Source organism: Solanum pennellii, chromosome 11 (assembly GCF_001406875.1).
Source record: "Solanum pennellii chromosome 11, SPENNV200".
In the NCBI taxonomy this organism is placed as follows: Eukaryota; Viridiplantae; Streptophyta; class Magnoliopsida; order Solanales; family Solanaceae; genus Solanum; species Solanum pennellii.
In genome coordinates this window covers 60,562,764-60,575,147 of record NC_028647.1, presented here as the reverse complement: position 1 = coordinate 60,575,147, position 12,384 = coordinate 60,562,764, and the positions used below count along the sequence as shown (strand labels likewise).

Genomic DNA, 12,384 nt, shown 5'->3' with positions numbered 1-12,384 from the left:
TTCTTAGAATACTCTTAGTTTAGTAATTTGATCATAGATGTTCTTGTGGTGATGACTTCCAGATTTTGGGGAATAATAGATGTTGAATTTTAGAAGTTATTGAATTGGTTTTTATTAATGAGTTTAAGTCTTCCGCATTACTTTCTGCTGATATTAAATTGAAATGTTAGGGTTTAGATTGGTTGGTTCGCTCACATAGGAGGGTAAGTGTGGGTGCCAGTCGCGGCCCGGTTTTGGATCGTGACACTACATTAAAGACATCACAACGTATATATGTTTAGTTTTACTTTTTTACTGAATTAATTATTGATCAATAAATATTATTTTATTAAGAATATCTTTGTGATAGATTGATAGTGTTGTATGAGATTTTATAATTTACAAAATTAAAAATAATTTTAATAATTTCACAATATAAAAAATTTAAATTATATGTGCAAATAAAACTTTAACTTCTTATTATAATTTTATATCGCCATTCAACCAAACCTAAGTAAAAAATATTTTGAAGGAAGGGGAGTATATTTCAACAATTTAGAAGCATCCGATTCCGTAGCTTACAGTTAGCAACAATGGCGGAAAATGAAGAAGATGATTACATGGGAGACCTTTCTCACTTTCTTCCTCCTGGAGCTTCTTCTCGTCCCTCTAAACCCTCCTCTAAAACGGTGAGTTCCTCTCACCCATACAAACCCTAGATTTTTATTTATATATTTCTTTTTGTGTATTTTGACAAAATTTCCTAAAATCTCAACTATACTTATTTGAAAGTCGAATACATCAAAATTTTATGATTTTTAGTGTATTCAAGTGTTCGATAATCATAGTAAAGTTAAATTTCTGATGACCTTAGTTTTTCTTTTCGATTTCCTCTGTATACATACTGTCATGTAGGCTTGTAGTTTCAACATTCACACACTAATCAGCACTCTCTGTATGCTTGGAATCAATATATTATTATCACTGTTTGGTTTTCATTTGTTTTGAAATGTTTACTTGCATAATTTCGTTAAGTGCTGCTAGGATGAAAATTAGTCATCATTTAGAGTGTGTTTGGTAAAGTTGATCAGACTTTCCAAAAATGTTGCCGCACCTCTGTCGGATCAGACACGCATCCGGACATTTTTGAAGAGCGTGAGCAATATAGGTTTGGTACATTTTCTAGAAAATGTTTTGTTGGGAAGTAAATGAGTTTCTTACTTATTTTCTAGTGTTTGGTAAGTAAGCATAAAATATTATCGCAACAGCATTAATATGTAATCTAGCGGAAAACTTTGTGGGCGGGAGATAGTAGAGAGTGGGGGTTGGGTGGTGGTGGGGGGGGGATAGTTAAGGGGTGGGGGGATTGGATATGTTGGGTGGGTGGGGAGGAGGCAATGAATTTGGGATGTCACTTATGGAGCTTACTTCCCTACTTTCATTAGACAAATCATTTTCCTCATCTCTAAGGAGCTTTTTTTTCGCAATAAAAAATGTTTTCCAAATTAATTTGACCAACCAAACATGTAAAACTTGACAAACATTTTCCGAAATATGTTTTCCGAAATATCAAACACACTCTAATATTAACAAGCAGAACTTTTGTTTCCATAGGTTTTCAATGGCCTGAGTTAGTTGTTATAGATAATTTGGACTGACTGTCAAATTCTAAATTTTGGATTTTCTTGTACTTAGCTTGTCATTGCAAAACCGTGTCTAAATTCGGTGGACAAATATAAAAATAAGACATGGATGTCAAAATAGATCATGTGTTATGAGTTGCTTCTGGCCCTTATCTGTTTGTATTGGGTTGGCAGGCATCAAATAAGCCTGAAGTTGCGAACAAGAAACGTAAGGTGTTAAACTGGCAAGAAAGGAAAAAGCTCAAGAGAGAGCAGAAGCAAATTGAAGAGGACCAAAAAACTCTAGTCAATTTAGAGTCAGCAATTCCTGAGAGCAACATTGGATTCAAAATGTTGAAACAAATGGGTTATACTCCGGGATCAGCATTAGGCAAGGAAGGTTCTGGTAGGTCTGAACCTGTGGGACTGGAAATCCGAAGAGGGCGTGCTGGGATTGGGAAAGAAGATGATAAGGTAGAGAAGATGAGGAAGGAAATGGAGAAGGCTAACAGGGATAGAAGGAGAGAAGAAGAGCTAATGGAAACTTTTGGATCTCTCCTGAAGGAGCGATGGAAGGATAAGAGGATTGTCAGCAATTTTCACAAGGCTGATGCAGTACTGGCTCAGTTGGAAAATAGGGAGGTTGTAACGGAGAAAAAGGAAGAAGAGGATGTAGGAAAGGATGAGGAGGAGGAAGAGGAAGAACCGATCACAGAAGAGGTATTTTTTATCATTTTTGTATGATTTTTCGAAGTAAACTGAATGCCATAGTGGAACTAACATTTGGTTCATTTTCCCTTTTAACCATTTTGTGCTAAAAACTGAGTTGGCTTAGGTTTGCACTGTAAATAATTCTAGGGAAGTTAGTGATTAACAATACCAATTGTGTAGTTTCTTGCTAGGACATTGACCCGAAGCGCTAATAACTAGGTCGAAAATCTACTATTCATACTGTGAACATATAAGTGATTCTCTAAATTACATATGTGATATAGGCCAAAACTATTGAATTCAGCCGAACTCACAACTTATGTTGTGGATACACCCGTGACCTTGAATTCTCACCTTGGGAACAAATTTTGAGGTTAAGTTACACCCAAGTCCATTTTTCTTACTTTGGTATTAAAGCCCGATACGTGCCATCTTGGTTTAACTAATGTTGGGTTCCCATGTTATATTGTCCACAAACTGAATGATCAGTCATGGGTGTGCAGGTACATAAGTGTTTCACATTGTTTTAGGATTCAGGCTGTTGTCTTCTTATATGGTCCAGTTTTTTAGGTTGAGTTAGGACTTAGGCCAAATGTCATTTTCCTTAATTGTGAAGTTGACATAAATAATAATCCACAGTATACTTCACCCAAAATAAGAATCCACAGGTATGTTGGCAGTTGGTTCGTCAGGACATACCTCTTTTACAAAACCTGACCCCAGGTTTTATGCTTCCCTCAAGAATAGCAAGGACAAATGCAACGTTTGAACTTCTCACTGATTTAAGAAAGGAACAAATAGATTACAACCTTATGTGCAGAGACGTCCATTACGGTTTTGCTTAGATTTGGTCAAGAAAGTCATGAGGGAACTAACATTCCATTCATGTGTAACTTGACCAAAAATTTTGAATCAACAAATTAAGAGATTTTACATTGACTGGAGCAGAATGAGATAACCGACTTACCTAGAAAGTCTTTTATGACTAAATATGCCAAATTCTGTTGTGTCCAGCTGGGCATCCCAAATCTACCTGTTCCACAAAAGATCAAAGCAACCTTGTGAGCTTACTGTTTGCAAGTACTGTTCCAGAATTTTAGCCTTTCTCAGCAGAGATAATGTCAGAAGTGTATGAAGATATAGTTAAATAAATAAAAGTGTACCTTCTCTTACAACTTTAGCTTTTAGATGAGGTAGTCACACAATTCAACAAATAAAACTAAATAAATTAAAGATAATTAGCAGTCATCTGACTCGCATTAAGACTTCCTCTCCAACTGTTCCATCAATGGCTTGAACAACTGGATCGAATAGTTGAACCAACTGTTTCACTTTGCTCCTATCCCTCAGAAATTCCTGCAGAATTTGTAGTCTATGATTATAACGCCTATTGAGCGTGTAACATATTCATTTGAAAGTTGGAATGTGGGATCTTCATGACTTTCAAACTATAGCTGATTATTAACGCATCAAGATTAAAGTGCAAGAAAATGAACATATTATCTACAAATCAGAATTTTCCAAGTCTATTTTACTGTCTCCCTCTCCCTCTCAATATCTATGCGCGAGCACACAAAAAAATAACTCCAGTAGGAGTTATATAGATCTTTTGTATCCATTCTGCTCTTACAAGTCCAGTATTAGGAGGACTTATCATGCTGAGACTTTTTTACCCTATCCATTAGTAGATTGTCTTCACCCTATCCACATACCTCTGGAAGATTTCTGAACATTGTGAGATTTTCAAAAGGTTAGAGCTTGATGGATGAAAGGATCACATATATTGAAGAAGTCATTTGAAAAAAAACCTTTCTTCCCACAGTTTCTGGTGTCCAGATCATTTTGATCATTTGAGTATGGGCAAATTGTGAAGTTCTTTGAATTTAAACTTTCAAACATTAAGGTTCTCCTTTTTGTTATTTAAAAAGAGATACTCCCTACTCCTCTGTCCAAGAGATTGCATGGAAGAAAACAGAAGAAATAAGGGTGCTGAATTTTAGGTTTATGGGATGTTTCATGAGATTTTAAAAAAAATTGTCATTCTCCATAATTTCTGCCCCCTCCTTTCCCTATTTATTACTCTGGGCGATACTAAAAATTGTTATGTTCCTCAACTTGGAGCTTGTTGGCAATGCTATTGTTGATGATGGCTACTTTTTTATTTAGCTTTGCTGGTTAATGCTTGTCCTCTCTGATTGAACCCGCTACTGATTTTGGGTACTGCTTCACTACTTACAATGCAGGATTTGCTCAATACATTGATGAAGCTGAGAGATGAGTATCATTACTGTCTTTTCTGTGGATGTCAGGTAAGTAGAGGGGGATATATTAGACAAATTATATTTTTGTTTCATTTTACGTGTTTTTGACTTGAAACGAAGTTTAAGACGGTAAATAAGGCATTTGAATCTTTCCAGTTTCTAGTAGGGAGGTATCATATAAGGCAAATGGACAGAAAATAGGGAATAGTAAACACGTTTTCTTGAAGAAAACTCGTCAATCTGTAACTGCATCTTATTAGTAATTTCTTTTTTCTTTTTGCAGTATGAATCAACCGAGGCACTGCAGTCTAACTGCCCTGGGATAACTGAGGATGACCACTAGATGCCATTCCCCAGTAGGCCTTAGCAGCAACACCTTGAGAAGGATTTAGAATCCCTCCTGCAACAAATGGATAATTCCAGGGATGATAGGAGCAGAGATTCATCATGCATCTTGGCAGCAAATCAAGAACTGAGGACAATTCCTTTCAGGTGAATGCCGCTTCTCAATAAATTATTGAAAGCAGAATTATATTGGTGGCATCTCCCATAGCTTCGAATTGCATTTCTTGAGCCACATGAACCTTGATAGTTGTGCAATGGATGGTGGCTGTATATCAAGATTAGTGATTCTTGTAGTGTAGCTGTTGATTGAAGTTGCAGCTATTCTTAAATGTGTTGATTGCATTTGTAATATTAGCATTGCCATATTTGATTACTCCACAAGGAGGGTACAACACCATGAACATTATCTTGTTAGGGCCTGTTATCCTTGAAAACTATGACAGTAGATCCTACTTTTGAATGTAATTTTCAGTAGCTCATGTCAGAAATATATCATAGTATGTTGTTTATTTTTATTTGACTATCACCCTATTTTGTTGTTTTTGCTTTCTTCTGATAGACTTTACACTATCTCCTTTTTATCTGCTATATTTTCGTCATTGTACCTAATTTTCTATCTCCATGAGATAACAATAAAGTCGATATACATTTTACTTTCTTTAAATTTCACTTATGAAATATTTTATCGTAATTGTCTTCTTTTGCATAGTTACCGAAAGAATCTGATTCTTTCAAATTATAGGTGGAAACAAATTAATATGTTGCACTAGTTCGACCAAATGCTCAAATGTATTCGAAAAAGCTCTTATATCGTCTCCTAATTTTAGCTCCAAATTCATGTTTTGCTCTAAATATGTGGGCCCTACTTTGGCTAGAAATCGACAACTATTCATTAGTATTTTCTACATTTTAATTTATTCTATCTTATTTTTCTTTTAATTTGTTATTTAGTAAAAATTATGTTAAAAATACTATAAATTATAATAGTTAATAACTTAAAATATCTAACTATGTATTAAAATATTACGAAAAAGAGTACTATAAATTAAAATAATTACAACTGAAAAATATTTTTTTAAAATTGATTAAACTTTTGAATTTTTTATTAATGCCACATAAACTGTCAAAGAAAGAGTAACATATATAATTGGGAATTACGTAAAAGAACTATAAATTACAATAATTAACAATTTAAAATATTTAAACCATGCAACTCGTGTATGAAGTTCAACGGTTTTCATTAAAAATCATATAAAAATTTGGTTGACTCACCAATTTCTATCTATTTCACATAAATAGAGACAATGAGAGTAATACATCTTATTTGAAATTAACGTAAAATGTACTATAATCACAATAATTAACAATTTCAAATATTTTTAAAAATATATTTAAAAAATATGATAACTTACAAAAATCTCATTATGTTGGAATCTAATTACTTAATTAGACCATATTAGTTTGTAATATTACATTTCTTATCATATATTGTGTCTCTCTTACATGTATCTATCTCTTTTAGAAATATGTATCTCATATCAATTAGTGTGTCTAACTAATAGGTATGACTGAAAGTCATTAATTAAGGTAAATATCATGTTTGCAACAACTTTAAAGGTGAAAATGACTGAAAGCCACAATTCCTAAAAAAATCAAATCTTTTTATTCTTTTTGGCGATTTTCCAAAGTTAGATTTTTTAATGATCTATTTTGAACTATTATTCAGATACATTTATATATTTTGCCATATACCTATACACTCAATTAGATATACCGATTAAAAACTGAATACATATAATCTTAACTTAATAATGTGTGAAAATATCATTAACGTATCAAATACACGCATAAATCTTTAATAATGCATAAATCTCCAATACATGCATATATTTATTTAAATACATACACACTTAATTAGACACAGTAACACTAATAAAAGAATAGATACATATAATATTAATTTAATAATATGTCACATACACCGATAATGTGCCAATAATCTAATTAATTCCTATCTGATCCAAAAAGTTCCCTTCTCATCTTCTGCGTTAATGTTTATCACAATTATTCCAAAAATCCTTTTTTCTATTTGCAACAAATTGATACTATCTTTCACTTTAGTTTGTCAAAGTTGTTGCATTTTCTTATAGGAAATTTTTCATAATGTCAATATTTTGATATTTAATAGGATTCAATGTAATATTTTTAATATTTAGTAAAATTATTAAAATTTTAATGTATTATGTATTTTTTAAATTTTTTTTATTTATTTTAATTGATTGAATACAATTGTTAAATAACAAAAAGAAGAAATTTTTAAAAAAGAAAAAATTGCTTAAAAATCTCAGCGGTTACAAAATTTAAAAACTAAAGATTAATCGGTATTCTTCATTGCTGATGAATTCTCTCATCATCGATTATCAATATATTTTGATTAGATTTTCTTTTCAGTTTGTTGAGTATTTATTTTAATGAAATGGGATGACAAAATCATCGACAAACAACTTTTGTATTTTTTTCTTTAAAAGTGATGGATGAAATTGTTTGTCTGATTTTTAAATCGTATTTAATAAATATTATTTAGAATTGTATTTTAATATCAATTTGCATTGTCATATATCATGCATTTGTTTAAATATATTACTTGCTATTGAATTGTTTTTCTGGATATAACATTGCATACATCTATATTGATCAATATGAAATACAAAACTGTTCAAGTTCATTATATGTAAAATGAATACAATTGTGTATTCATATGTCATTTTGTATTGTCATTAATTATGCATTCGTTTAAATATTGACATTGTGTGACTTGCTTTTCTAGAAGTAACAATGGATAAAACTATATTGATAGTACGAAATACAAAAATGATCTAGTTCATTATATGTAAAACGAAAACAATTATGTATTCAGATGTCAGTTCGTATCGTCATTTATTATGTATCCATTTAGTTATTGACATTGCGTGATTTGCTTTTCTGAAAGTAACATAGTATACAATTATATTTATCGGCACATAATGCAAAACTGATCTAGTTCATTATATGTAAAAAGAAAATAATTATGTATTCGGATTTCAGTTTGTATTGTCATTTATTATGTATTCATTTAAATTTATTACTTCAAATTGACCTCGTGTAGTTGACATGCCTTTCTAAAAGTAACAAATGATACAACTACATTGATCAAGACGAAATACAAAAATTTTCAAAACAAATTGTATTCTTGTTTGGGAGATCGCCTACCTATCTTTGTATTTGAATAATAATGATTTGTATTTAAATACTCTATTGAGAACAGATGATGACTTTACATAATATATTTTTTAGAGTTCAACACTTCACAATCAATGAAATAGAAAAATATGTATGAAAAATGTTTAGTGATGAATCAACACTCATAAGATCAATTTGAGAAAGATTTTGTGCACCGATTGAATCCTGCAATTGTTCCGATCGTCTATCCTCCATCAATTTAGCAGTCGATCCTACATTATCGCTATTTTTTGAGTAATACATAGATTAAATGATGAAAATTCACTAGATATTTGATGATTTAGTGGGATACCTCTAGTAAGTCTCTTAAACTCATCCATTAAAGAATGTCTTTTAGATTATCAAATCCTAAAATTTTTTTTAATTACGGACAACAAATTAAAACGATTTAAACAATACTAAAATCAAAAAACAAAAATAAAAATATGAAAAAGATGAATACCTTAATCAATGGGATTATTGAGAATCCAATTTCTAAAACCAAAAATGAGGGAAGAGTGAAATTAAAAATCTGAAAAATGGGGGAAGAGTGATATTGGAAATCTGAAAAATAGGAGAGATTTGAATTTACAAATTTTAGAGAGAGAAAATAAAGTTTTTCTTTTTAAAATTTGATAAGAACCGTGTAACAAAGTGTGAGGGAAATTAGGATGTGGATTAGGATACATTATTTTTTAAAAATAATGATATTTTTGATATTTTTATTAATATTTTTAAAGTATGGAGGTTTTCACTAAATATGTTAACTTTTTTTGATTAATTTGCTAATTTTTCTTTTTTTTTTTCTCCAAATTTAAGTGGCTAAATATTTCAAAAGTTGCAGTGGTAATTTTCATGTCATTTTTTGAGCAATAATAAATAAACATTCTTCTTAGTTGAATAATCACTAGCCATGAAAAAAAACTAAGAGAACTCTAAATCAATGAATTTTTACCTTAAACTTTGAAATCTAGAAGACAAAATAAATTGAAATCTATCACGAATACATGACTTTAAAAATGATTAAATAAAAACAAATCTCAAATTGTTGTGTTGTTTCAAATTTCAATTTAAAGAGTTTAATACTGAAATTTGTGATGAACAAGAAGAAGAAAGAAAAACATTAATGATGAAGATGGAGATTGATGAGAAAAAATTGATTAACATAAAAACTTAAACAGAATAATTTATTATAACCAATAGTAATATATATCTTAAAAAGTAATATATTTAAAAATTTAATTAACACTCGAAATTCAATAATTTGACACTGATATATGACACTCCTATATCTAGTTGGTGTAAGTATAATTTGGGCTTTGATAATACATGAGAATTGGGCCAAGTTTTCCGCACTATATATATTTAAAGCCCATACACATTCCTATCAAATCCTAACAATGGAGAATCTCATGGCTACTTACCAAGACGAAGAAGAAGAGGAAATTACCGCCGACCCTGCTCCGTCATCCGCCGTCGAAGCTCCGGTGACCCTTGAGGAAGTTCTGCAGGAAGTTGCAAAAAAAGGCAGTGTGGATAATCCAGAACCTGAATCCGATGTACCATCTGCCGACCCGAAAAGTCCCTTGAAATCCACCAAATTGGAAGAAGATAACGATGATGAAGAGGAGGATGAGGAGGAAGAAGAGGAGGAAGTTGATGAGCCACCGCCGAAGAAGCAGAAACAACTATCCAGTTTAACCCTAGCATCACCAAAAATAGAAGAAGAAGAAGAGGATTTGACGAAATTACCCTTGTCAACACCTGCAACCGCTAAGGGAATGGCGTCGTCTAGTAGCAAGAAGAAGGCAAAATCCAAATCGAAGAAGAAAAACAACAATAACAACCTTTGGACGAAATCCAGTTCGAGAAAAGGGAAGAAGAAGAACAAGAACAACACTAGCAACCAAAAAAGCAATGGAAAGAAAAATGGAGTCGTTCCAGAACAGGAAGCAGAAGATAAAGTTTACATTATACCAATTCCAAGGTTTCCAGACAAAAATGATGATAGCCCAGATGTAAAAATCTGTCTTTCAAAGGTTTACAAAGCAGAAAAAGTTGATGTAAGTGAAGATAGATTAACTGCAGGAAGTACAAAAGGTTATAGGATGGTGAGAGCAACAAGAGGGGTGTTAGAAGGAGCATGGTATTTCGAGATTAAGGTAGTGAAATTAGGTGACACAGGGCATGCACGACTTGGGTGGTCAACAGATAAAGGGGATTTGCAAGCACCTGTTGGATATGATGGGAATAGTTTTGGTTATAGAGATATTGATGGTAGCAAGATTCATAAAGCATTAAGGGAGAAATACGGGGAAGAAGGATATGGAGAAGGTGATGTTATTGGCTTGTATATCAATTTGCCTGAAGGTGCTCAATATGCCCCAAAACCGCCTCGGCTTGTTTGGTATAAGGGACAGAGATATATGTGTGCAGCTGATCCTAAAGAAGATCCTCCTAAAATAATTCCTGGTATGTCACTGACAACTAGCTTAATTGTTCCACTTTATTCAAATTTTCTTGCTGTTGTTTTTATAAAGATACAATTTTTATGCCGAGTGCTACTTGAAATGATCTTTAAAAACTTGAAGATGATAGAAATAATAGTAATTTGGATGACATAGGTACATGAGGATCTGATGTTTTGGTATTTATAGATTGCTGTTGTTTCAGAAGCTGATTGTGAATGAGTAAGAAAAGTTGGCGGGTTTTGGAAATGGTTTAGTTTTATGTAGGTATTGAATCCCTGTGACCGTTAAGCGTATGCGGCATTAAGATGTCTGAATTGGCAAGAGTGTATGACTACACGCTTCAACAAGTGAGTGATATCGTATTTAAATTTTAAAAAATTAAAATTATAAAATATTAAATTGAAAAAAATAAAAAATTAGGAAATCGTCTTCTTCATTGTTGAGTGTGCTCGCCAAACAGTAGAGTGAGAATGAGAAGCCGCGCTGGTCCCTTTTTCGTCAGAACGGAAGCGGCGAGGGGGTGCTGGTGGCATCCTGGTACGCTAGAGAAGATGGAGAGAAGAAGGGGTCCGTAGTGGTTCATATGGGGGTCGTTGGTGGTTCGGAGAAAGGAAGACGGTAGAGAGGAGATGAGGCGAGTAAGGGTGCAAGGAGTTGGTCACGTAGACGAAGAGGTTTGCTGGTCGGAGCTGGTGGTGCGGCGGCTTAGGACTGCTGATTTTGTGAAGGTCAGGGAATGAGGAAAGGAAAATGGCGAGGGTGTGCGGTGGAGATGAAGATGGTGAGGAAGAGAGTATAGGTGGTGGTGGCGGCAGCTTCCTTTGATGGTGCTAACCTCTGTTTCTCGATGGAAGTGGGGAGAGGAGAAAAGGAGGAAGATGGCCGCGCTTAGGTTATCAACAATGAAGAAGATTATTTAAGCTATTATTAATATTTCTAATTAATAATTTTTTGAAAATAGTTAATGAATATAATCATGACATGTCAATTATTTAAAAATAGTTAATGAATAGATAGAGTGCACTACAAACATGGTAGGAGGGGTTTAAAAATCTTCTTTTGATTGAGTTTAAGAGTTCAAGTGGTAAAAGGTTAAGTATAAGGGTCCACAATACAAGCTCGTACAAGTATAAGGGCTCGTACAAGTATAAGAGTCACTAGATCATTTTGCCAACAATATATATTACAATATTGACATATAAACATATTTGCCCATAAGAAATAATCGCCTATCGCACCAATTTTACTCTAAATCTAACGAAAACAAAATCTGAACATAACTTAGTTAATCTGAACATAACTTAGTTAATAATGCCGAAGAATGATAACCAAGTCAGAAACACTTGAGATCTGAACAACTATGATTATTGTAATTAAGTCTAACACAATCCTGACATTGAAAACTATGCAAAGAAAGATTGAGCATTACCTTTTTTGTGAATATTATTTCGCAACAAGAAAGATGCTACGATGTACTGATTTGCAAAGTTAACAACAACTAACTTTCATGTCCAATGACTCGAAACTGCGAACAGACCTTGACTTGATTTTCAAAAACCCTTTCTCCAGAACTCCTAAAATGCTCCCTATATTTTTTCCTCTCCAGCTCTTGTTTTTTTTTCATCCTTCTTTCTTGCTTTTTTTTTTTTAATTCTATCTATTCTCTACTCCCCCCCCCCCCCTTTTTTTTTTTTTTTTTTTTTTTTTTTTTTTTTTTTTTTTTTTTTTTTTTTTTTT

At 32.5% G+C, this 12,384-nt stretch overlaps 2 protein-coding genes across 3 annotated transcripts in view; both read left to right on the top strand.

Annotated features, from left to right (window-relative positions):
- Nucleotides 1–479: 479 nt before the first annotated feature.
- On the top strand, nucleotides 480–5,444 carry LOC107003231 (G patch domain-containing protein 11). Its single transcript, XM_015201530.2, has 4 exons — nucleotides 480–668; nucleotides 1,797–2,321; nucleotides 4,556–4,621; nucleotides 4,857–5,444. Exons 1-4 carry the CDS (start codon nucleotides 573–575, stop codon nucleotides 4,914–4,916), a joined length of 747 nt encoding a protein of 248 aa, XP_015057016.1. The 5' UTR covers nucleotides 480–572; the 3' UTR covers nucleotides 4,917–5,444.
- Nucleotides 5,445–9,548: 4,104 nt separating this feature from the next.
- Nucleotides 9,549–12,384, top strand: part of LOC107002862 (protein TRAUCO) — a 4,741-nt gene continuing 1,905 nt past the window's right edge. Inside the window, exon 1 of one of the 2 annotated variants that reach the window (XM_027913114.1) lies at nucleotides 9,549–10,648. In XM_027913114.1, the coding sequence (XP_027768915.1) occupies nucleotides 9,577–10,648 (1,072 nt within the window). In that variant the 5' untranslated portion in view covers nucleotides 9,549–9,576. The remainder of the gene's footprint in view (nucleotides 10,649–12,384) is intronic. The other variant, XM_015201051.2, reaches the window with a different exon arrangement.